The 25,817-nt window shown below is 41.6% G+C and overlaps 1 protein-coding gene across 2 annotated transcripts in view; it reads right to left on the bottom strand.

Moving 5' to 3' along the window:
* LOC124798517 (synaptic vesicle glycoprotein 2C-like) overlaps positions 1-25,817 on the bottom strand; it is a 525,025-nt gene that overhangs the window by 218,257 nt on the left and 280,951 nt on the right. For both annotated transcript variants that reach the window (XM_047261962.1, XM_047261963.1), the window contains exon 3: positions 3,823-3,984. In XM_047261962.1, the coding sequence (XP_047117918.1) occupies positions 3,823-3,984 (162 nt within the window). The remainder of the gene's footprint in view (positions 1-3,822; positions 3,985-25,817) is intronic.

The raw sequence follows: 25,817 nt of genomic DNA, 5'->3' as shown, positions 1-25,817 counted from the left end.
AATGACTTCTTCACAGCTTGTACCATCTGCATCCTTCCTACCGACACCAGCTTTTCTGAATTGTGCAGATGTGAACTGGGAACTCTCCCTACAATATATCCTATGTTCCCATAACCCCCCCCCCCCCCCCCAGCTATGACCTTCATTAGTTCCTGTCCTTCAACCATCCATCTCCTTCCCAATCCCAATCCAGCACTATACAGCCTTCTATTTCACCAATGCACCCAGTAGCCTCTCTCTCTCTCTCTCTCTATCTCTCTCTCTCTCTCTCTCTCTCTCTCTCCTCTCTCTCTCTCTCTCTCTCCCTCCCCTCCCCCCCTCCCCACCTCCTCTTCTCTCTTTTCTCCCCTCTCCTCTAATTCTCTCCGTTACTACCCCCAAATCTACAAATCTAACTGCACAACTCTACCTATCCACCCACTCCTGTCCCCACAATTTCCCCGTATTCTCCCACAAGCAGCACCTTATTGTCCTCCATCCCTACCCTGCTATCCCTCCCCCTTCCCGTCCCAACCTCCACCTTAACCCCACCGCCCAGATTGCTTCTCTCATCATGCACAGTCGCTTGCAGTCTGGCATCAGTGGCTAGAGACAGTACTCACGTGTGAGTGAGTTGTGCTTATGAGAATGTGTCTGTGTTGTCTACTTTAGAAGAAGGCCTTTTGGACAAAAGCTCACGTATTTAGCATTTTTTTTTTTTGGTGTGCCTGTCTCCGACTCAACGTCTCCTCTGTATGGCGAGAAGCAATCTATTATTTCATAATAATGTGATTATTCCATCCTGAATTTTCCATTGTTGATGCTATGACATCCAGGGGCACCAGTTACAACACACATAATGGGTATAATGGCAAGTCATGGAAAGCTATGCTCACGTGGTCCATAGCAGGTATGTGGGATTTTCAAGTATACCCTCAGACCACCAGGAGGTGCATCGAGAAACTTACAGCCCACCAGGTACCTTGCCAGGCAACAGCATGTGCTCGCAAGCCGCATCAATGACCATACCTACACCTGATCATGAGTTACTGGGAGGCAGCACATCTCTTCCAAGAGAATAGTTAAATGGAAACCCAGGGACCACTGCAGACAGTTTCTGTCTATGAGAGCTGGCTGATTCATACACCGACTGCTTGCAGTTTCTCAGTTAAGTTCTCATCCATGTGATACTGATGAAGACAGTGTAGTGTCGAGAAGTAGACTTCTGTGTTGAGAAACAGCTTTTGACTGTTGGTCATTTCAGTGTTTAGTTTCAGCTCCTGGGAGTTAGTTGAGGCAAAATCCTCAGAATTGTATTTCAGTTGGAACTGCTTATGCAGTTAAATTGCAATTGTAAATTAAGATGGACAGTTTTTTTGGTTTTCAGAAGGACAATAAAGAAGCTATTGTACTCCTACTTGAACTCTCTTTCAATTAGGAATAATAGACAAATTTTAAACTTTAAATAAATATATCTCCATTTTCATAAAAGAGTGTTACTACAGAATATTTAAATCCATAAATAAATATATCTCCATTTTCATAAAAGAGTGTTACTACAGAATATTTAAATCCATCACAAAATATGATTTGAGTCATAACTTTATTACAAACATAGGTTAATATGTCTATGTCCCTCCAAGTGCCAACAGAATACTCAATAAAAGGTAACTTTACTTATAAAACAAAATTTACATTACTTACAAAAAGTAGTATCCACATTATTTATACTGTCAGTTCATTTTATCTACAGCACTGATTAGTAGTGATACATCAAAATAAATCATAACAATGTGTCAGATTACATTCAGCTAAAAGTTTTATGAACACTGAAGAGACAAAATACGAGTAATCGTGCAAATATCCTAAGATTGTTGTAAAATGTTAAAAGTAAATTTTAGCTTTGCTGGACTACGTTTTCGCTACATATTTGCTCACTGCAAGACACAAGATCTCTGAGGTACAGTTGCGATAATATTGATACAGTTGTAAATATACAGCAATTAAATTTATGTAATGATGAAATTATAAACAACAGTATCTTAACTATTAATTTAGTGAATTGTAGCAGCAATTCAATAATTAGATGTTCCTTCTGTGGAACAATCACATGTAAGCACAGGAAACTTATGTTAGGGTCAACAGACACGGACTGAACCCTCTCTTCCTTAATAAGAATCAACTTTATCGCATCACCTAGTGATTTTGTCTTTATACGGTGAATAAACTGCTTCACATATGTAAAATCAAACATGACTGTATTTTTATAAAAGTCTGAAAAATACTTTGTCATTGAAAACAGTTCTCCAAGAATTTTGACAGCATCATTAATAACATATTATCAGGGCATATTTTAAATGTTTTGTTCTACTGCATAAATTTTCCACAAAGGTTACCGTGCATGATGATGAGGTGTAACAGTGATCTTTCAATTGTTTATATATTAAGATCAAACAATGGAAAATCCAGGATGGAAAAGAAAGAAGAAGAAGATGCAAGAAGAAGACTGCTATACACTGGAGCTTTCGGCCAAGAGGCCTCCTTCTGAAGTATAAAATACACACACAAGCACAACTCTCATATACATGGTCACTCTCTGGCCGCTGCATTTAGATGCAACTTCTCTTCACATCAGGTGTAATTACATTTACTTATTAATAAACAAAGATATAACTCCTGTTAAAATGGCATATTTAGTTGTTATTTGTTATAATCAGGAATAACACAATAACCTCTTCAGTCTGGTTTATTAAATCACAAATCACTTTTTAACAATTATGTTAGCCAAGCGACTACCCAGGCTCACACTCAGAAGTAATGCAGAATTAAAGTTTTGCTATACCAATGTCCGAATGTGCATGGTGAGGTGCACGTTCCGTAATTATTCCCAAGTCCAGTGAAGTTCAGTCTCTCCAAGTGAAGTCGCAAGATTTTCCGCCGAGCAGCCAGGTAACCTCGAATGGTGCGGCGAGTCATCCACAAGCAGCTGGAACACGGCATACTGCACTTCCCGATGAGAACTGTCGTTTGCGGCGGCGGCCGGGTTTATATAAGGCTTGCTAGTTAATGGAGCCGTCGGCTGGGGTCGCTGTTTTCCAGGGAAAACCAATCGCAATGTTTCCTGGCGTAGCAAATTGCTGTGTGTTGACAAACACGTGCACACACGAAGGCTGCCAGCGATGGTAGCCGCGAGCCACCCGGAGAAGTGCGGCCAGCGATGTATTTGGAGGCCGCGTACTGGAGCGCGTTGTTCGGTGTTTGTTAGAAGTGGTGTATACCACATTATTATGCGACTGTAGGTATATTGAACACAAATTAAAGAATCACTTGGGCAAACAGACCATTTTAATATTCCTAAATAGATCCACCCGTACTTAGTCTTAAGACTGACTCCTATGAGAGGGGCGGACTGAGATAAATTCGGATGTAAGAAATGTGACCCAGTAGCTCAATTGGTAAAGTCACACGAAGAAGAGCAGTTGATGTCCACTTCACCTTAACAGATGCACCCCCTGCCCCCTCCAGTACGTGCAAGGACTTGAACAACTGGCAATACTATGTGTTTGTGAAATTTTCCAGGTTATACTATAGTTCACATTTTACAATTGCCTTAATGAAGTCAATTTCTTATCATAGTAGAGAAAAGATATACCATGATGTACCGTTCTTTAACAGAATCATTCCTTGTAAAACAATATGATGTTCCAACTAATCTTCAACTTGGTAATTGGTTCAAAAAATATGATGAATGTGTTAATAAGCTATTGCATAAGGACACAAAAATGCAAATTCATTGTCAGACAGCTATAAACATTAAGTGACACAAGAAACAAAAGTACGTACCTCCATAACCAATGGCATTCAGAAGACCTTTGTCAGATGGTTTAAGACTTAAATCACAATGTGCCGCTGGAAGCAGGTAAGACATTGCAGTTGTGCTGAACTGATGAGAAAGTGAACAGCAAATAGCTGACAGAAGTATGAGGTAGTTGTATTTGCCAAATCCTGAAAAACAAAGTCAACAGTAAACTCATCTTAAATTTTCTAGAAATTAACCATATTGTGCAATTGTTTCATTCACTTGTATGAGCAGAAACAGTATATTATGCTGACATTTAAATGAGACAAAAATTATATGTATATAATAGAGGGAAACATTCCACGTGGCAAAAATATATCTAAAAACAAAGATGATGTGACTTCCCAAACGAAAGCGCTGGCAGGTCGATAGACACACAAACAAACACAAACATACACAAACATACACACAAAATTCAAGCTTTTGCAATTTCATTCCAATCCCGGGAGCGGAAAGACTTACCTTAGGGGAAAAAAAGGACAGGTGTCTGCTTGTGTCTGTGTATGTGCGGTTGGATATGGGTGTGTGTGCGCGAGTGTATACCTGTCCTTTTTTCCCCCTAAGGTAAGTCTTTCTGCTCCTGGGATTGGAATGACTCCTTACCCTCTCCCTTAAAACTCACATCCTTTCGTCTTTCCCTCTCCTTCCCTCTTTCCTGATGAAGCAACCGTTGGTTGCGAAAGCTTGAATTTTGTGTGTATGTTTGTGTGTCTATCGACCTGCCAGCACTTTCGTTTGGTAAGTCACATCATCTTTGTTTTTAGACAAAAATTATATGTTTACTTAAAGAATTCACACCAAATTCCTTCAGCACATGCAATAAATCACAATCATTCATTACTGGAAGTAAAACACAACTGCAGACTTATTAGATGAAGTAACAAGAAATGCATATTCTTTATAAACATTGAGAATTAAAAATTTATATGGCTGGAGCAATCTACATATACTCATGAGAAACAGGTCAACATAGTTAGAGGTAGCTACTGTGCTGGAGAGAATGAATGCTCCTGTCTCTATGGCAATTTGAATACTTCAATGTGTCACCTAGACTTGGAAGTCATCAAATTTTGTACCGGCTACCAGTATGAGATGTTTATGCTGTTCCCTCTATTTTAGCTTTACTCAGAATGAAGTTTAATATTAGTTTCAGTATCCAGTATCTGAAAATTATAAGAGTAACTTTATCAGACTTCAAAGAAATGAAAGGAAACTCCTAAAACCAGATAAATGTTTTCTTTTTTTTTCCATAGCCAAGTTATTACTATAATGTGTGTAGTTTTTTTCCTTTTTATTCTTTTAGGTTCATATGTATGCCAGAAGGCAGAAAACTTCTCAAAGACTAATTTTCTTCCACTTTGCAACACTGCCTACCTGCATTGTCCATTAATCCCTCAGCTTTGATGATCAAAGTCTTGTAGAGTATCTGTAAATTGATTTCTAGAAACTGTGAAAATGATGTGCACTATACAGATTTCCAAGTAACATGGCTTTCTCCCACATTTATTACCACCACAAATACTGTGATGACCAGATCAAGTTTCATAATATACGTTTTATGCAAAACTTTCATATTACATGTTTTATGCAAGTTGGTACCTCTACCTCACTACATCCTAGACAAGGCACTAACAACATAATCACTACATGAAGTCACAGTCCATTTTAGACACAATACAAGTATTAGCAGGACACAGGAGCTGTAGATTATGCAAACAGTGCACACATTTGAGCTTTCGAGATAGTCACCAAGATGATTAAATATCAACTGCATAAAACACAATAAAAGTCCAGATTAAACAACATCTCCAGCAGCTCAAAAGAATTAATCTACATCCACTGCTTGATAAAAGTATATTAGATACTCCACGCAAGCATGCTGGTCATATACTCAAAGAGTTAAAAAGATTTTTTCAGAAATTTTAACGTGAACTTCACAAACAATGAATAGTTGTATAGGTGTCAACATAGTAATAGTAAGCTGCAACTTTTCTATACAGAAGTCAGCACTGTAAAGAGATGCTGCAAACTCAATAATCGACTTTAACACAACACAAGCTAGCTGTGGTTTACCAAGATCTTCCATAAATATTGTGCAAGTGCTAGCTGGTCCACACTTAAAATTTCAGGTGATGCCCAACTATTTCCAGACTGGCATACGGGCATATTGCGATCTTGGGAACTACAAAATCATTTAAAAAATGATAGGTTATATTTTGGTAATTAGGATGGACTTATACATGTTAATTTATGAAATATATTGTGAGTTGAAAAAAGAAAAGTTTATGACAAATATTTTGAGCAACAATGAAAATAATCAACAATCGGTCTTTCCTTCCCATCCCATACGGTAAGTCTCCCAAGATCCACGGTTCTGGGCGACTTTCCTGAAATCTACCCCTTTTCCTAGACCTCTCCAGTCCTTTTCCTTTACCCTTCCTCTTCAACCCTTCTGCCTGAAGGAGGAGCCACTGGCTCTGAAAGCTTCCCAATCACAACCAACTTTTATGTGCATGTTCTGCCGCCACTTGGCGAGTAGATTTTTCAACTATCCAATTAAATATTTTATGGAACCATATTGGGAATGTCTCATTTATGAGTTCAAATACCATATCGAAAATTGTGGTAAATTAAGCAAAAATCTTAATTAATGGCTTAATCTATTAGTGAAATACATCATTTTGTATATAATAATCAGGCCAAGAGATAAATTAAAATATGTTACTGAAAAGCCGAGATGTTACTGAAAAGCCAAGATGTCAGTATGATCAGAGCTGCTGATTAGCTCACCACAAATTTACTCTAGTGTGCTGTATTAAGAAGTCTGACTATCCACATTTTTTAATCAGCAAACAATAAATCCAAGTGAAACTACTCCAATTATTTATGTGTATGTTACATGTACACTTCATAGGTAACTGTATCAAAATGGCATCATGGAAACAGGAAAAAGATTAATTATTAGTAGAGGTGCAATAAAGTCAGGTGAGAGATGCCAGCTTCCTCTGGGTTTTTCCCCCTCCATACAATAATTTGTAAGTATTCAATCATCAACATGCATTACTATGACCGTTAGTATGGCATCAACTTCTATATTCCAGTTGTTCATTTCATCCACATTCAGTATTTTGCTTCATTTAGGATGAATTTTTTCACACATTTTGCTACGTTATTTACATATTTTTGTGTTTTTATCCTCCACCATGGACCCATGCTTCTTCCATCTGCACCAATAAGGAAAGTTTCCTTAGCCCTAGACGGAATCCAGTCACACGTACTCTTCCCGTGTTGTTGCTTGGCTCACAGAGTACCCCCCAAATGGCCTTACCATCAAATTACCGATCTCCAGCTGCAAACCACTGCAACACCTCTTTCCACTATGATATCCATCTGTTCAGATTCTGCCAGTCCTCAGCCCTTACCAACATTGTCCTGCAAAACCATGTCAATAAGGTTCAAACCTACTTGCAATACCTCCTCTTAATACATAAAATTCTCCTACTGGTCAATCCCAAATTCTGCATCCCATCTGACACACAGATACTCTTGCCTTCCAGAAACTAGAGCAGCATGCACAAGGCCACCTCAAAAAACTCTCCAACCTCTTCACCTTCTAATCCCATCTGGCCGACCACTATCCACCACCTCTGCAACAACCTCCAAACCTTTCTCACATCCCCCCATAGCTGACAAACCCTGTCTCGCAGACCTACATCATCTCCCTTCTACCACCATACTGAATCCAGAACCCAAAAAGACCCAAAACACTCTAATGAACCTTTCCTCAAAGCCTTAGCCCCACAGAAGTATCAGTCCCTTTTTGCCCTACTCCTGAACTCAGTCAAGCTGGACCTCATAAACACCTTCTTTCCATCTCCCAGTCCCTACAGTGGAAACATTTTTTTTTGCCACCAACCCTACCAATTAGACTCAACCAAAGACCAATGATGAACCATGCCTGACTCATTTCACTCCTCCTCCCAACTGCAATCTACCCCCACTGCCCCCAAATCACCCCCATTAACTTTCCAGACTTTCTTAACCTAAGACCTTGCCTCATCATCATTCCCCAAATCCCTCAACATGCAAGCTAACCTTACACCCACAGAAAGAACCGCAATCCACCACCTAAAATCTGACACCGACCTTATTATCCTGTCTGCTGACAAAGGCTCCACCACTGTTCTTTGGACCACAAGGATTACCTGGTAGAAGAACTGCACCAGCTATCAGATTCACCCACCTACAAACCCTCCTACAGTGACCCCATTCCAGAAAGCCAGCAGGAACTCCAGTCTCCCCTCAAATCCCTAAATCCATCCCAGAGCATATCCCCAGATTCCACCTCTCTCCTCACCCCTACCAGTCTCTGCACTCCTACCTTCTCTACATGCTTCGTAAAGTCCATAGACCCAACCACCCAGGATGCCCCATTGTGGCCAGTTACTGTGCCCCCACTAAGTGAATCTCTGCTCTCGCAGACCAATGCCTTCAGCCTATTACCTGCAACCTACTCTCCTGTATAAAAGATACCAATTATTTCCTCCAGTGACTCTCCACAGTTCTTGTTTGTTCACCACACAGTGCCCTGCTCATCACTATTGATACCACTTCGCTTTACTTAACATTCGTAATGCCCATGACCTAGCTGCTATTGAACACACTCCCTCCCAGTGCCTTATGGATTCCAAACATGCAACCCCTTTCCTGGTCCCCATGACTAGCTACATCCTAGCCTACAGTTACTACTCCTTTTTTGCATCACTCACAAACAAATCCAAGATGTGGCACCTATTCATAGGCCATTTAGAGGAATCCTTCCCAGCCATCCAGAATCTCAAATCCCCCACCTGGTCCAGATTCATTGATGACATCTCTGTGATCTGGATTGAAGGTGAGGACAGGCTGTACACATTCCTCCATAACTTAAACACCTTCTCCCCCATTTGCTTCACCTCGTCCTCATCAAACCAACAAGCCACCTTCGTTGAACTCCACCTCAAACATGGTTACATCAGTACCTCCGTCCATATCATATCTACCAATCAGCAGCAATACCTCCACTTTCACCACTGCCACCCATTCCAAACCAAGAAGTCCCTTCCATACAGCCAAGCCACCCCTGGCCATGGCATCTATAGTGACAAGCAGTCCCTCTTGAAATAAGCCAAGGGTCTCATGAGGACTTCACAGACGATAATTACCCTCCTAACCTTTTACAGAAACAGATCTCTCTTGCCTTATCTCTCCAGCCACCCACCACATTCCAAAGTCCCACCATCTGACCAAAGAGGAGCATTCCCTCATGACTCTGAACCAACCAGGAATAGAGAAATTGAATCGTATTCTCCGACAGGGTTTCAACTATCTCTCATCATGCCCTGAAATGAGAAATGTCCTACCACTCCTACCCACTATCCTCCTCACTGCTCCCATAGTGGTATTCTGCACCCACCAAACCTGCACAATATCCCTGACAATCCCTGCACAACCCCTCCTCACGAACTCGCCTCACGGCTCATATCCCTGTAACAGACTTAGATGCAAGACCTGTCTCATATATCCTCCCACCACCACCTACTCTAGTCTGGTCATAAGCATCACCTATCCCATCAGAGGCAGGGCAACATGTGAAAGCAGTCATGTGATCAACAAGCTAAGCTGCAACCAATATGCTTTGTTCTATATGGGCATGACAACCAACATGCTGCTGTCATCATGAATGGCCACCAACAAACTGTGGCCAAGGAACAGCTGAATCGGCTAGTTGCTGATCATGTTGTCCAACATAACATTCCTCATTTTAATGACTGCTTCACAGACTGTGCCATCTGGATCCTTTCTAGCAACATCAACTTTTCTAAACTGTGCAGATGGGAACACTCCCTGCAATATATCTGATGTTCCTGTAGCCCTCCTGACCTCAACATTCATTAGTTGTTGTCCTTCAACCAGCTACCCCCTTCCCAGGTTCCAATTCCACATCCTTCTATTCCAAATGCACACTCACAGTGTCTTTATACTTCCCTCCTTTCCTTCCCACCATCCCCCTCCCCCATCAAACCTCCCAACTGCACCTAGCTGCCCTGCCCTCTCTCCACCTCATCCCTGTATGCTCCCACAATATCCGTATTGTGCTCTTCCTCTCCATCCCCACCCCAGCCTCCTCCTTACCCCCGCCATCCAGATTGCTTCTCCCATCTTGCACAGTTGCTCACAGTCTGGCCCCAGCAACCAGGGACAGGGGTTGTTTGTTTGTTTGTTTGTGTGTGTGTGTGTGTGTGTGTGTGTGTGTGTGTGTGTGTGTGTGTGTGTGTGTGTGTGTGTGTGTTTTGGTAGATTTTGTAAGAATGCCTTCTGGCCAAAAGCTTATGCATTTAGTAGTCTTTTTGTGGCACCTGTGGGTCAATACAAGCGAAGTGGCCTAATAAAAATTAAGAGGGTTGCTTGACCATTTTTAAATACTTTAATTTTTTTGTATGTGATTTTTCAAAAAAATTTACCTTTCACCTTTACTGAATGGTGGCCATTTTCATTTGTAAGCACATGACAATGTTTCAGTTTAGAGACAGCAAAAATATTAATATCTCTGCACTGGAGTAAGTTACAACAACATTGCAATTAACATGATTGTTTTTAGAAAAGTGTCCTCTACAACAATGTCTATTACAAAAAATACCCTAAATTCAAAAATAACCAGTCAAAATTACTTCCAAAGTTTGGTATCCAAATTTTCAAAAATCCACTTTTTAGGCCCAAAAATAACAGACAAGGAGTGATTTATGAGAGTATATTTTTCCTATAGTTAGATATCATATAGTACTAGCCTCATATAGAGCAAGAACACTTACAAATGTTTCCTTAATTTTTAATGAATTTTTGAAAATTTTCATTTTTTGTAAAGTTTGGGGTTAGTTATCTCAGGTGGGACTGAATATAAAAATATTATTTTTGCACAGTTTGTACACCTATATGATAGCAACATACTGCAAAAACTTCAACATTGATATCTGACTGTGAACAAAGATATGAATTTTTGAAAATGAGGAGATAATTCACATTACTCTACAACTGATCTTATGAGTGTTGCCTTTCATGTGTGATATTGGTGGGATATAATGAATTATTATTTATGTAAGGTATGAATTATTCACAAAAAGTGGAAAAATAATTGAAATTAACATTTATATTATTTTGACATACTTAAAATAAACATTTTCAATTAACATCCTTCGAGATGTGACTGTTCCTAAGCCTGGTGGTGAATGTTAAGACGACTTATTTCTTCAGACAGATTCCTTCTGTGATATAGAATAAGACCTTTCAGTTTCTGTGGTAAGTACAAGCACTGAAAGTTTCCTTAAAATAGTTTTCATTGGTATCCAAACTTTGTCACTAGTAGATTTCTTGAATAATGTTCTTGGGCCAGCAGGATGGTAAAAATGCACAAAAACATAATTGTTTTCCAAACTTATTTTTTTCAACCTCTGCAAGCCACCACTGTCCATCATACATGCCACTATGCCATTCAACGTTAAAGACAGTGACGTAATTTTACTAACACAATGATCCTCATAAATTTTGCTTTCTGATGTTACATAGCATCGAACTAACAGCTTCCTCGTTAGGAATATAAATATCATTAACAAGGTTACATGATTCTGGTTCTGGATTCACAACAAATATTTTCGAGTAACAATTTGGGCACAGGGAATTTCCAGGAATCACATTACATTTCCCTTGGGAAGCTGTTTCACTTTCACATAATAAGGACAAATGTTCAAGTTTTATTTAAACATATAACACATCAGCCTCAGTTGCAAATAGAAACCAGTTTTTACCTAGGTTTCAGCCAAAATAATTTGGCCCCCTTCAGAAGCTATTGACACTAAACTGTTGCATGTCAAAGTTTGGCCATGTCAAATATAAAACTACAGCACCGCAGTACCCAGTCATAAATCTACATTACTTAGCTGAAGAGAAACAGCAGGCCCCACTGTGCGGACGAGGTCGGTAGGCCGTGAGGGCTGCGCCGGAACTAACTGCAGCGAGCAGCTATTTACCGAGAACTGCTGACGGCCATGCGCATGCGCGTGTGGAAATATAGATGCATAAACAGTAGTTACCTTTACGTTAGGAATTGGATTAATACAACCATTAAAACTGTTAATGGTGTAATCTGTAACCGAAATCACTTCTGAGGAGAACAAGAACCCGATAAACTGATTCGGAGCCCATAAGAAAGACAGGCTATTACTCAGAAAAATTATTCCCCAATTTTGGAAACATTACTATTCGACTAAAGAAAGTGGAGTCAGGTGTCGGTGAGTACAAGGCACCGTAATGTCAGGGCCGGTGAAGCAATGGTTGAAAACTTTCAAAAAAGCTCCCAATCCACCAAATAACACAGAGCTATTAAATTGTGAGGTTAAAGGCACTAGGCTTGACATCCTTGAGGAGAATTGAGAAATAAGAACTTTTTCGAAGGTTTTCAACTATTGCTTCACCGGCCCCGATGTTACGGTGCCTTGTAGTCACCGACGCCTGACTCCACTTTCTTTAGTCGAATAGTAATGTATTCAAAATTGAGGAATAATTTTGCCGAGTAATAGCCTGTGTTTCTTACGGGTTCCGAATCCGTTTATAGGGTTCTCATTCTCCTCAGAAGTACGTTCGGTTACAGATTACACCATTAACAGTTTTAATGGTTATATTAATCCAATTCCTAACATGAAGGTAGCTACTGTTTATGCATCTATATTTCCACACGCACATGCGCATGACCATCAGCAGTTCTCGGTACATAACTGCTCGCTGCGATTAGTTCCGGCGCAGTTCTCACGGCCTACCGACCTCGTCCGCACAGTGGGGCCTGCTGTTTCTCTTCAGCTAAGTAATGTAGATTTATGACTGGGTACTGCAGTGCTGTAGTTTTGTATTTGACATGGCCAAACTTTGACATGCAATAGTTTAGTGTCAATAGCTTCTGAACAAGGTCAAAAATATTTTGGCTGAAACCTACGTACAGACTGGTTTCCATTTGCAACTGAGGCTGATGTGTTATACGTTTAATTATCACACTTGCTGATAGGGCTGCACGATGTTAAAAATTCTCAAGTTTTATTTCCCTCAAACCTCTAGTAATAGGCTTTTTATGAACTTTAAGTGGATCACAGCACTTTCTTCCAAAAATGTGGTTGTACTTCAGGATATATTTCTTCTCATGATACTCACACACTGATGTTACAGAAGAACTTACTCGAAATTTAAACAAAGTTTGTTTAACTTCATCAAACTCATAGACGTTTTTCAAGTTTTTTGAAACTGAACCGTAAACTGTTTTGTGACACACTTCACTTGCTATCTGTCCAACAGAGCACTGTTCATCCATGTTATCGCATTCCAGTTAATCTCTCAAAATTAACTACAAATTACACACAGGACAAAGCACGTAACACATTCTACACTCTCAATGAAGTATGTGCATCCACTCTAACAGAGATTTCAGAACAGACTGACTACAATAATGTACCCAGCAATAATGTACTTCTACAATGCCACACCCAGCAATAATGTACTTATTTATTGACAATAAACCTAAATGTAAATGGGCATAAACTAAATGAATTTTGGGTGATAGTGTTAACTAAATATATGTCACAATTAAATTTTATTACAATGAAACAATAAACCATTTAATAGGTAACAGCCTAAGATCAGTTGTAGAGTAATGTGAATTATTTCCTCATTTTCAAAAATTCATACCTTTGTTCACAGTCAGATATCAATGCTGAAATTTTTACAGTACGTTGCTATCATATAGGTGTACAAACTGTGCGAAAATCATAGTTTTATATTCAGTCCCACCTGAGATAACTAACCTCAAACTTTACAAATAATTAAAATTTTGAAATTTCAAAAATTTATAAAAAAATAAGGAAACTTTTATAACGTCAAGTTGAACACATATATTTCGAATAACGACACAACACATGTAAGTCACAGAGCAAGTAGACAAAGTAAGACATGTGTACACGGTAACATTCAAATCAGCACCGAGTGCAAGTCTAGCGGGTGCTGGCTGGCTGGCCGCATAGGTGGCGCGGCTGCTGCATCGCTTGCAGACAACACTGCATATAGAGGACACGTGTAACTGCGCGGCAGCACTTTGAAAGATCGGCGAGTCACAATACTTTTCCCCCCTTTGAATTTTTTGCACTGGTCTTGATGGAGCTGGCCTGTAGATTGCTAACATCCATAGGTGTTGTTTGAATGGCCTTTAAGTCTCGAGGAGGAGTCTTGGTGTATGGACGGAAGTGACCCGATGATAACAGGTCGAGATGACAGGAGACGTAGGGGTCGAATCTGCTGGGGCCCCGTGCACCGATCTGCCTGTTGCGGCAAGTCCGGTTGTTATAACAGGAGACATGGGTGATGTGTCGGCGTCCATAGGAGGAGGAGGCGAGTAGAGTTGCTCTGACAGATGATGGTCATCCGGTTCCTGCATGGGCATGTCTCCTGGTGGTGTCCGTTCTTGTGCTGGCACCGAGATAATGGTGAGAGGGCTGCGTTGTGAGTAATGAGAGATGCCAAGATCCCGAGCGTCAGGTAGAGCCGAAGGTGGTGTAGCGGCATTCGGAACAGGCGTTTCCAGCACATGAGGCAAAAGCTGGTCCGAATGACGCACTGCAACACCCGTGTCCATCTGGATTTCATACAGGCGTCAGCCATGGTGTCGTAAGATGCAGCCAGGACTCCATTCTGGCCACCTGCCATATCCCCGTACCCATACAAGGTCGCCAGCGGTGAACTGGCCAAGCGAAGGCACCCGCCGCCGTGAGGTGGAAGGCTGCAGAAGATGAGGTAGGGTGTGGGGCTGTCGGCAATGTAAGAGCTCAGCCAGGCTGTGGTCGCCCATGGGGTTGAAACGGTAAGAAGCCAGAAATTGGAGAAGCGCATCATCAGCAGCAGAACAAGTCAGGAGTTTCCTCATCTGAGCCTTAAATGTGCAGACCAGTCGTTCAACCTCACCGTTTGACTGTGGATGGAACGGAGGGGCCACGTGTCACAATTGCAAAAAGAAGGGTCATGTGTCACCCGTTTGCAAATCCGACCGCATGCCTGATGTTCATGACCATGACGCTGATTCTGCTTCTGTGTTGTCTGTCAATGGTACTTCTTCCCTTTCAGGGAAGTTATTCCTCACTGTCCAAATCCTTGGTCGGGATGTTCGCATGCAGGTGGATACTGGTTCTGCTGCCACTATAATCAATAATGAGACGTATCTTCAGTTGGGTTCTCCAATCATATCACCTGTCACTCAGCAATTACGGACATACAATAAACAGAAGATTTCTCTCTTGGGACAATTTAATGCTGAGGTATCTTACAAATCCATCATTCGCACTTTTCCCATATTTTGTGGTCGACCACAGTAACGCGGAAAATCTTTTTGGTTTCGATGCCTTTCGCGGTTTTTGGGTTCTCCACAGATGACCTGTCAATATCGACTCTGATGCCATTCCTTATGCTCAATTGGATTCCTTGTCGACGACATTTTCATCCCTCCTGGGTTAGGCCATGCAAACGACTTTGAAGCTCATATCACACTCAAACCCACTGCTCGGCCTAAGTTTTTTCGGGCTCAGCCCATTCCTGTGGCCCTTCGTGATCAGGTCAAATGGGAGCTGGATCGTCCACTGCTTTAGGGGTCTTGCTTCCTGTAACTTCAAGTGAGTGTTCCTCTCCTGTCATTGTCGTTGCTAAGCCCAATGGTGATATTCGTCTCTGTGGCGATTTCAAAGCCACTGTAAATGCTCAATGCCTCATCGACACTGAAAAATTGTTCACTAAACTTGCTGGAGGCCAGTATTTTTCTAAAATTGACCTGTCGGAAGCTTATCATCAACTTCCTCTCGACGCTGTTTCCCGGTAGTTTCTGATCCCTTCCTTGTCGCCAATTTTTATAACGTCAAGTTGAACACATATATTTCAAAAAACGACACAACACATGTAAGTCACAGAGTAAGTAGACAAAGTAAGACATGTGTACATGATAACATTCAAATCAGCACTGAGTCCAAGTCTAGCGGGCACTGGCTGGCTGGCTGGCTGGCTGCTTAAGTGGCATGGCTGTTGCATCGCTGGCAGACAGCGCCGCATGTAGAGGACGCGCGTAACTGCGCGGCGGCACTTTGAAAGATCGGCGAGTCACAACAGAAACATTTGAGGCTAGTAGTGTATGATATCTAACTATAGGAAAAAATAGACTCTCATAAATCACTCCTTGTTTGTTATTTTTGGGCCTAAAAGAGGACTTTTGAAAATTTTGATAACAAACTTTGGAGGTCATTTTGAATGGTTATTTTTGAATTTAGGGTATTTTTTGTAATAGACAATGTTGTAGAGAGCACTTTTCTAAAAACGATCATGTTAATTGCAATGTTGTTGTAACTTAGCACAGTGCAGAGATATTCAAATTTTTGCTAATGTCTCCAGACTGAAAAATCGTCGCGCGCCTACAAATGAAAATGGCCGCCATCCAGTAAAAGTACAAGATAAATTATTTTTAACTTCCAAAATATAGGACAATCACATATAAAAAAAATTAAAATATTTAAAAATGGTAAAGTCACCATCACTGGACCACTTCACACGGATTGACCCCTGTCTGTGACTCAACATCTCTGCTATATGGCAAGCAGGATTTTATCCTTTTCATTATATTGTACATATGGTATAGAGAAGGTACAAGACACTGGGCAGAGAGATTTCCATGATCAATGCCACCAGACATATAAAGCAACTAGTAAGTCACAGCAAACATTGGTACACATTGATGGCAAGGTACAAGTACATTAGAAAGCACTGGAAGTCGTACATCCCAACAGAGTGCTGTTCAGACAGATGATGGAAATATTCTATCAGAGAAATTTAAATGCACCAGAGTGGAGCCCCTGATACATCTTCATTAATTTCTCACCAACAAATGATACAGCAACCCACTATCCAAACCAGATAATGTGCACCAGTTTTTTGTTTGCCTACAACTCATTTCAGGCACTGTACCTTTAACAAGACAATGAATTCTGCCACATTGATTTGAGAACTATTTAGTGCACACGAGGTTACCTATGTGACCTTCTAGTTCCCTCAACATCAGTCCCACCATTCACCTCGTTGAGCAACATATGAGCACTTTCGATCTGAGTGATCTCTAATCATGACGGTTTCCCAATGCTTTTGGTGTGTAATGAGTTCGCATCACAATGCAATGATACTTTCACCTGGGGAAAGGCCATCCGACTTGTTAGTTGGTGAGTATCCGTTACTCAGTTGCTTATGAGTAGTTTCTGTATTTAAGTTTTGTAATGTTCATTTTTTAAATATAGTACTGAGTTACGTTATGAACCATGGACCTTGCTGTTGGTGGGGAGGCTTGTGTGCCTCAGAGATAAACATGGCCGTACCGTAGGTGCAACCACAACAGAGGGGTATCTGTTTAGAGGCCAGACAAATGAGTGGTTCCTGAAGAGGGGCAGCAGCCTTTTCAGTAGTTGCAGGGACAACAGTCTGGATGATTGACTGATCTGGCCTTGTAACACTAACCAAAACGGCCTTGCTGTGCTGGTACTACGAACGGCTGAAAGCAAGGCGAAACTACAGCTGTAATTTTTCCCGAGGGGATGCAGCTTTACTGTATGGTTAAATGATGATGGCGTCCTCTTGGGTAAAATATTCCGGAGGTAAAATAGCCCCCATTCGGATCTCCGGGCAGGGACTGCTCAAGGGGACGTCGTTATCAGGAGAAAGAAAACTGGCATTCTACGGATCGGAGCATGGAATGTCAGATCCCTTAATCGGGCAGGTAGGTTAGAAAATTTAAAAAGGGAAATGGATAGGTTGAAGTTAGATATAGTGGGAATTAGTGAAGTTCGGTGGCAGGAGGAACAAGACTTTTGGTCAGGTGAATACAGGATTACAAATACAAAACCAAATAGGGGTAAAGCAGGAGTAGGTTTAATAATGAATAGCAAAATAGGTATGCAGGTAAGTTACTACAAACAGCATACTGAACGCATTATTGTGGCCAAGATAAACACGAAACCCACGCCTACTACAGTAGTACAAGTTTATATGCCAACTAGCTCTGCAGATGATGAAGAAATTGATGAAATGTAAGATGAGACAAAAGAAATTATTCTGGTAGTGAAGGGAAACGAAAATTTAATAGTTGTGGGTGACTGGAATTCGAGAGTAGGAAAAGTGAGAGAAGGAAACATAGTAGGTGAATATAGATTGGAGCTAAGAAATGAAATAGGAAGCCGCCTGGCAGAATTTTTCACGGAGCACAACCTAATCATAGCTAACACTTGGTTCAAGAATCATGAAAGTAGGCTGTATACATGGAAGAAACCTGGAGATACTGACAGGTTTCAGATAGATTATATAATGGTAAGACAGGGCTTTAGGAACCAGGTTTTAAATTGTAAGACATTTCCAGGGGCAGATGTGGACTCTGACCACAATCTATTGGTTATGAATTATAGATTAAAACTGAAGAAACTGCAAAAAGGTGGGAATCTAAGGAGATGGGACCTGGATAAACTGACTAAACCAGAGGTTGTACAGAGTTTCAGGGAGAGCATAAGGGAACAATTGACAGGAATGGGGGAAAGAAATACAGTAGAAGAAGAATGGGTAGCTCTGAGGGATGAAGTAGTGAAGGCAGCAGAGGATCAAGTAGGTAAAAAGATGAGAGCTAGTAGAAATCCTTGGGTAACAGAAGAAATATTGAATTTAATTGATGAAAGGAGAAAATATAAAAATGCAGTAAATGAAGCAAAAAGGAATACAAACGTCTCAAAAATGAGATCGACAGGAAGTGCAAAATGGCTAAGCAGCGATGGCTAGAGGACAACTGTAAGGATGTAGAGGCTTATCTCACTAGGGGTAAGACAGATACTGCCTACAGGAAAATTAAAGAGACCTTTGGAGAAAAGAGAACCACTTGTATGAATATCGAGAGCTGAGATGGAAACCCAGTTCTACGCAAAGAAGGGAAAGCAGAAAGGTGGAAAGAGTATATAGAGGGTCTATACAAGGGCGATGTACTTGAGGACAATATTATGGAAATGGAAAAGATGTAATGGGAGATACAATACTGTCTGAAGAGTTTGACAGAGCACTGAAAGACCTGAGTCAAAACAAGGCCTCGGGAGTAGACAACATTCCATTAGAACTACGTACGGCCTTGGGAGATCCAGTTCTGACAAAACTCTACCATCTGGTGAGCAAGTTGCATGAGACAGGTGAAATACCCTCAGACTTCAAGAAGAATATAATAATTCCAATCCCAAAGAAAGCAGGTGTTGACAGATGTGAAAATTACCAAACTATCAGTTTAATAAGTCACAGCTGCAAAATACTAACGTGAATTCTTTACAGACGAAAGGAAAAACTGGTAGAAGCTGGCCTGGGGCAAGATCAGTTTGGATTCCATAGAAATATTAGAACACATGAGGCAATACTGACCTTATGAATTATATTAGAAGAAAGATTGAGGAAAGGCAAACCTATGTTTCTAGCATTTGTAGACTTAGAGAAAGCTTTTCAGGGAGCGAAAGGCTATTTACAATTTGCACAGAAACCAGATGGCATTTGTAAGAGTCGAGGGGCATGAAAGGGAAGCAGTAGTTGGGAAGGGAGTGAGACAGGGTTGTAGCCTCTCCCTGATGTTATTCAATCTTTATATTGAGCAAGCAGTAAAAGAAACAAAAGAAAAATTCGGAATAGGTATTAAAATCCATGGAGAAGAAATAAAAACTTTTATGTTCGCCGATGATGCTGTAATTCTGTCAGAGACAGCAAAGGACTTGGAAGAGCAGTTGAACGGAATGGATAGTGTCTTGAAAGGAGGATATAAGATGAACATCAACAAAAGCAAAACAAGGATAATGGAATGTAGTTGAATGAAGTCGGGTGATGCTGAGGGAATTAGATTAGGAAATGAGACACTTAAAGTAGTAAAGGAGTTTTGCTATTTGGGGAGCAAAATAACTGATGATGGTTGAAGTAGAGAGGATATAAAATGTAGATTGGCAATGGCAAGGAAAGCGTTTCTGAAGAAGATAAATTTGTTAACATCGAGTATAGATTTAAGTGTCAGGAAGTCGTTTCTGAAAGTATTTGTATGGAGTGTAGCCATGTATGGAAGTGAAACATGGACGATAAATAGTTTGGACAAGAAGAGAATAGAAACTTTCGAAATGTGGTGCTACAGAAGAATGCTGAAGATTAGATAGGTAGATCACATAACTAATGAGGAGGTACTGAACAGAATTGGAGAGAAGAGGAGTTTGTGGCACAACTTGACAAGAAGAAGGGACCGGTTTGTAGGACATGTTCTGAGGTGTCAAGGGATCACCAATTTAGCATTGGAGGGCAGCGTGGAGGGAAAAATCAAAGAGGGAGACCAAGAGATGAATACACTAAGCAGTTTCAGAAGTTTGTAAGTTGTAGTAGGTACTGGGAGATGAAGAAGCTTGCACAGGATAGAGTAGCATGGAGAACTGCATCAAACCAGTCTCAGGACTGAAGACCACAACAACAACAATGTTAATTTTTAAAATATACTACTGAGTTATGTTATTGTTACAAGATAAACTGCAGACCACTAAAATCCCAACACCAGGAATGATACCAAAGACGAAACGTACTTATTGCGTGTATAGTGCACAACAGGGAGAATGCACAGTTAAATGTTTTGGGTGCAAAATTAAAAAGATAGAGTTGCCACCACTGGCAGCTACAGAGACTGCCTCACTAGGTCAGCTTGTCATGCTGAGTTTGGACAACAAGTACAGATAAATCATTTCATGCTCCTTTAACTCTATACCAGAGTTCATCAACTGTAGTGGGTGGAGAAGGGTGATGTGACAGCCTCTTGGCAACACACAACCAGATTTTTTCAAGGGGGTGAGAGGTCTCTACAATGTGCTGGCCACGGCAACATGCACACCCCCCTCTGTATTGATATAGTCCAGCACAGCCTGAGACAAATGCCACCTCAGATTATCTTACTGAAAGTTAATGTCTTCGCAACCTAGAATACTTCTACAGGCATTTACATGTCAGAAATGCCAAGTTACTGGCAGCCCAAACCAGAGATGATCATGTTGTCTACCCAATGACACCCCATAAGATCACAGCAGGTGATGGGCCCAAATTATTGTGATGAGGAATGCAATCTGGCAATGTTTATACAACTCGGAGCCTCTAAATGTGGATATGTCCATTGCAATGTCCATGCAGCATCTAAAATGCTGACGAGGCCCCAGTCCCGCAACCTGTGTCATTCCCTGGTGAACAAACATTGGCACATCCCTCTGTGGCACCACATCAAGGGAGTCACAGCACAAAACAATAAACCAGACTCTCCATATGGGACGATCCTGCTTCTACCGGATTCCAACAAATGCTGGTAGACGTTTTCCTCCTTTCGTGAGGCATAACATGGTCTTGTTACAAACAAGCAATAGTCAGATGTGATTGTTGTTGTTGTTGTTGTGGTCTTCAGTCCTGAGACTGGTTTGATGCAGCTCTCCATGCTACTCTATCCTGTGCAAGCTTTTTCATCTCCCAGTACCTACTGCAACCTACATCCTTCTGAATCTGCTTAGTGTATTCATCTCTTGGTCTCCCTCTACGATTTTTACCCTCCATGCTGCCCTCCAATACTAAATTGGTGATCCCTTGATGCCTCAGAACATGTCCTACCAACCGATCCCTTCTTCTGGTCAAGTTGTGCCACAAACTTCTCTTCTCCCCAATCCTATTCAATACTTCCTAAACCCATTGTCTAATCTTCCATTATACACTAAATATAGATGCTGTTACTCTTCCATACTTTTTTGTGGTTGGGCTGAAATGCTTGCACGCAGCACACTTCATGCCAGTTTGGCTTTCTGTTCCACACAGTCTGCACGGTGCTGCAGTTTTAATTGTCAGCAGAGTATATGATTCAATACCACCAGTAAGGTAAGAAAACTCTAAAATAGGAAAAAGAAATCACATTATGTCTATATGTGGCATCAGTACATGAACCTTTTGGCAGTAATGATTTGTAATCATGAGCAAATGGAAATACACGAAGTTAACTGATACTGCCCTAAAAATTAAGTTCATTTTAAAGAGTTCTTCCAAAATTTTATGACAGAATAATTCCATATTTATAGGTGAATGGCATAGGCATATAAAACTAATTGTCTGGCAGAAAGTAAAGTAAAATTTGAAAACAAACTAAAAAAGTTCCTTCCAGATAACAACTCTTATTCTGCAGAAGAAATTCTGTTACTGTAATGTGTAAAAGGTGAGGCACACAAATTACTAATTTCAGGTTGGGTACTCAAATTTGAACAGAAAAGAAATCTCTGAGAATTCCAGTGTGAGGATGAAGATGGTGGCAAGAAGACCTGATAAATTAATGGTGAGCAGTTGGGTGGGAGGGAGAGGGATGTCATACCACAATAATGGCTTATCTTTCCTCAGCTGAGCCACACTATCACAGTTTTTAAATATTGATAATTTATATGGAAAAAATTAACATAACTACCACACTTTGAAATATCAAGTATTTTAAAATTTGTGGTTTATAAAGGTCAATAAAATTAAACTTCAAATCCAAAATTCCCTATGGTTTTATGAAATTGCTGATATTTCCTTAGATTTTCCTGATTTTTACAGAAAATGTAATTCCCTGAGAATTCCAGGTTTTCCAGAAGAATCACCAGGCTGCTCTCTCTCTCTCTCTCTCTCTCTCTCTCTCTCTCTCTCCCCCCCCCCACCCCCCCCCTCCTCCCAAAAATAAAAAAACACACACACACACACACACACACACACACACACACAGAGAGAGAGAGAGAGAGAGAGAGAGAGAGAGAGAGAGAGAGAGAGAGAGAGAGAGAGAGAGAGAGAGAGAGAGAGAGAGAGAGAGATTACAAATTAATTTGTGATGTGAATGTAAAATGACTCATTCACATCATTCCAATTCGTGGAACACAAAACAAATAAATTAACAATTCAACTAACCATACACGCACTTGCTTAGCTGGGTCAGTATACCTTCTCTTTCCACCGGTATTCCCTTTGGGCTGCCACATAGCTAGAGAGGTTACGGGCACTGTCATGGCTCAGAATGACAATGTGGGTTTTGGAGAGTAAGGCATGTGGGTGGGCATGTGATGTGGTTTCATAACAGGTTGTCAGGATACAGAACAGAAGAGCAATAAAATTGTGAGTATTCTGTAAACACTGACTTTTGATTAACTTTTATATTCCCAATTGTAGTAACCAAGTAATACACGAAACCGAGCCAAGTATCACAAACACTGCTTTATTGATAAATCTCTGAGCAATAATGGAAATATGCCTCTCATGACTCCAAACACAACAAGGAGAGAGAAATCAAATAGAAGGGGCAACATAAGAAATACACAGACAACTGATGTGTCCAGTACACTCTATAAGAATTTAGTTGGGGTGTGCCACTTTGATCAGTTGCGCCCCTGATCGCTGCTCCATGTGTGTATAGGTGCAAGTCGCCATGGTGGCACAGCGGAAACCGTACTGTACACATGCTTCCTACAGGCATGCCTCTAGTGGCATGCCTGTAGGTTTAAGTACACACTCGTGGCAACATTAAACGCACTCAAAGCAGGGTACAGCACACCTCTCCCTCACGTGAAGAGGGTGCCCGATGACAGGCACATCCATCAGGTCCAGAGTGGTGGCAGCTGGTGCTGATGGCAGGAGCAGGACAATGTGCTGAGTGGGCACTGGGGCATAGGGCCAGAACATGCACAGACATGGCACGGGCACACCCACGGGCAGTGGGCCCGCGCGGCACCCGATAACAGCACTGGGGACGAAGGTGCCATTGCTGTTTCTGCATCATCGTCATCCGCAGGCAGGTCACTGTGCTGAGGAGACAGGAGCAAACCCACCAGCAATGATGGCTGTGGCAATGACGGCAAGGGGGGCGGTGAAGGCGGCCCAATCTGAACAGAAGGCTGCGGCAACAGATCCAAGGTGAGATATGGACCTGAAGCCGGCAACAGAAAGCTAAAAGCCCAGGACACTGTTTGTGGAGGAGGAAGCCAATGGGATGGGGGCACCTCCACAACAGGCAGCGACAGGCTCGAGGTGAAGAGTGGCGGCAGGCTGCGGTGACGGGGGTTGCACCTATGAACCGGTAGCTTCCGGCGTCGATCAGGGGCGCAACTTGTCAAAGTGGCGCACCACCAGCCTGTGGGCTGTATAGATGCCACAAGACAGTGTCCCTTGTAGTGGACAACAGCAGCCAGTATCCACTTAAGCCAGCAACTGAACGTCGCGTCCACACTGGCAATTCCAGTGCGAAGAGGCCAGACGAACCTGACCTCGGCATGTGCGGCATGGGTCGCTGAAGGTGGAGGAGTATGTGTGGCTGCTGGCCACTGAGCAGCTCAGCCAGGCTCTGCTTCCCCATTGACGTGAAGCGATAGGTGCTCAGAAAAGGGAGGAGTACATTGTCCGGCAAAGAATTCACAACCAACTTTTTCATTTTGTACTTCCAACACACATAACAGTCATTCTGCCTCGTCATTTGATTGATGGTGGTATGGTGGAGCCATAACATATCAAATGCAGTGACAGGAACAAAACAATTGAAAAGTTATTGGAAACTAAGGTACAAGGCAACCCCTCAACAGAAAAAATCTCAAAAGCGTATGAATTGTGTCCTCAGTAGAAGTCGGCACATACCGGAGAATGTAACTAACATGGGAAAATGCAACCACAATCAAGAGACAATATGAATTAAAGAAGGGATCCACAAAGTCTACACAAATTTGTTCCCATGGCTGGCATGGAGCTGGCCAGGGGGACAGAGATGCCCTAGCCACTGCCTTTCGTCAGGCCCACTGCTCACAAGCCACAACAAAATGGACAATGCCATCATCAAGCCCTGACCAAAAAACATGTCTCCTAGCTAACAGCTTAGAGTGCAGAACTCCCCAATGGCCCTGGTGGAGAATACATGGAACCTCGTGCTGTAACGTGGCAGGAATGGCTACTTTGTAAGAAAGGTCTTCTGTGGACAACAGCAAAACACCATCAAAAACAGATAGGCAATTTCATTAAGAAAAATAGTTGCAGCAGAGGGCCCGATGTCCAACCTGGCAAGAAACCTAGTTGGCAGCAATGGCAGCTTTTCTGTGTAAGCTTGTAATTTGGAAACCCTCGACTGCAGCCTGTATTTTAATATCAAAATGTCAAAATGGAAGCAAAGCAATTCTTCACAAACAAAGTCAGGATCAGTATCCACAGGAAAGTACGACAAGGCGTTCGCATTGGCATGTTTAGATGAAGGTTGAAAAAGGATTTCATAATCGTAGCGAGACAAGAACAGAGTCTAGCATTGTAGGCGGCATGCTGCCTTATCAGGCAGGGAAGTGTGATGGTTAAACGAGAAAACCAACGCTTTATGGTCAATAATTACATGAAACTTAGAGTGATAAAAAAAATGAAATTTCTGGAGAATACAGACTACAGCAAGAGCCTCCTTTTGCACCTGAGAGTAATGCAACTAGGCTGGAGTGAGAGATTTAGAGGAGGGAAAAAACAGGTCATTCACAGTGTGCACTAGGAACCTGCCAAGGCCATAGTGTGAGGCATCTGTCACCAAAACTATGTGCTAGTCCAGAGAGCACGTAGCCAAAGAAGGGGCTGAGAGTAGTTTGGATTTCAAGATTTGAACAGCACACTTGCAATCTGGTCTCCAGCAAAAAGGTACATTCTTGCATAACAAAGCATGCAACAGCTGGTACAATGTGGCTGCTCCCAGCAGGAATTTCTTCCCTAGGAAGGCCTGAAGCTCCTTCATGGACGAGGCACAGACATAACAGCAGATATGTGGTATGGCAGAGAGCAAACCCCATCC

Source organism: Schistocerca piceifrons, chromosome 5 (genome assembly GCF_021461385.2).
Source record: "Schistocerca piceifrons isolate TAMUIC-IGC-003096 chromosome 5, iqSchPice1.1, whole genome shotgun sequence".
NCBI classification, from domain to species: Eukaryota; Metazoa; Arthropoda; class Insecta; order Orthoptera; family Acrididae; genus Schistocerca; species Schistocerca piceifrons.
This window is presented reverse-complemented; position numbering and strand designations above follow the sequence as displayed.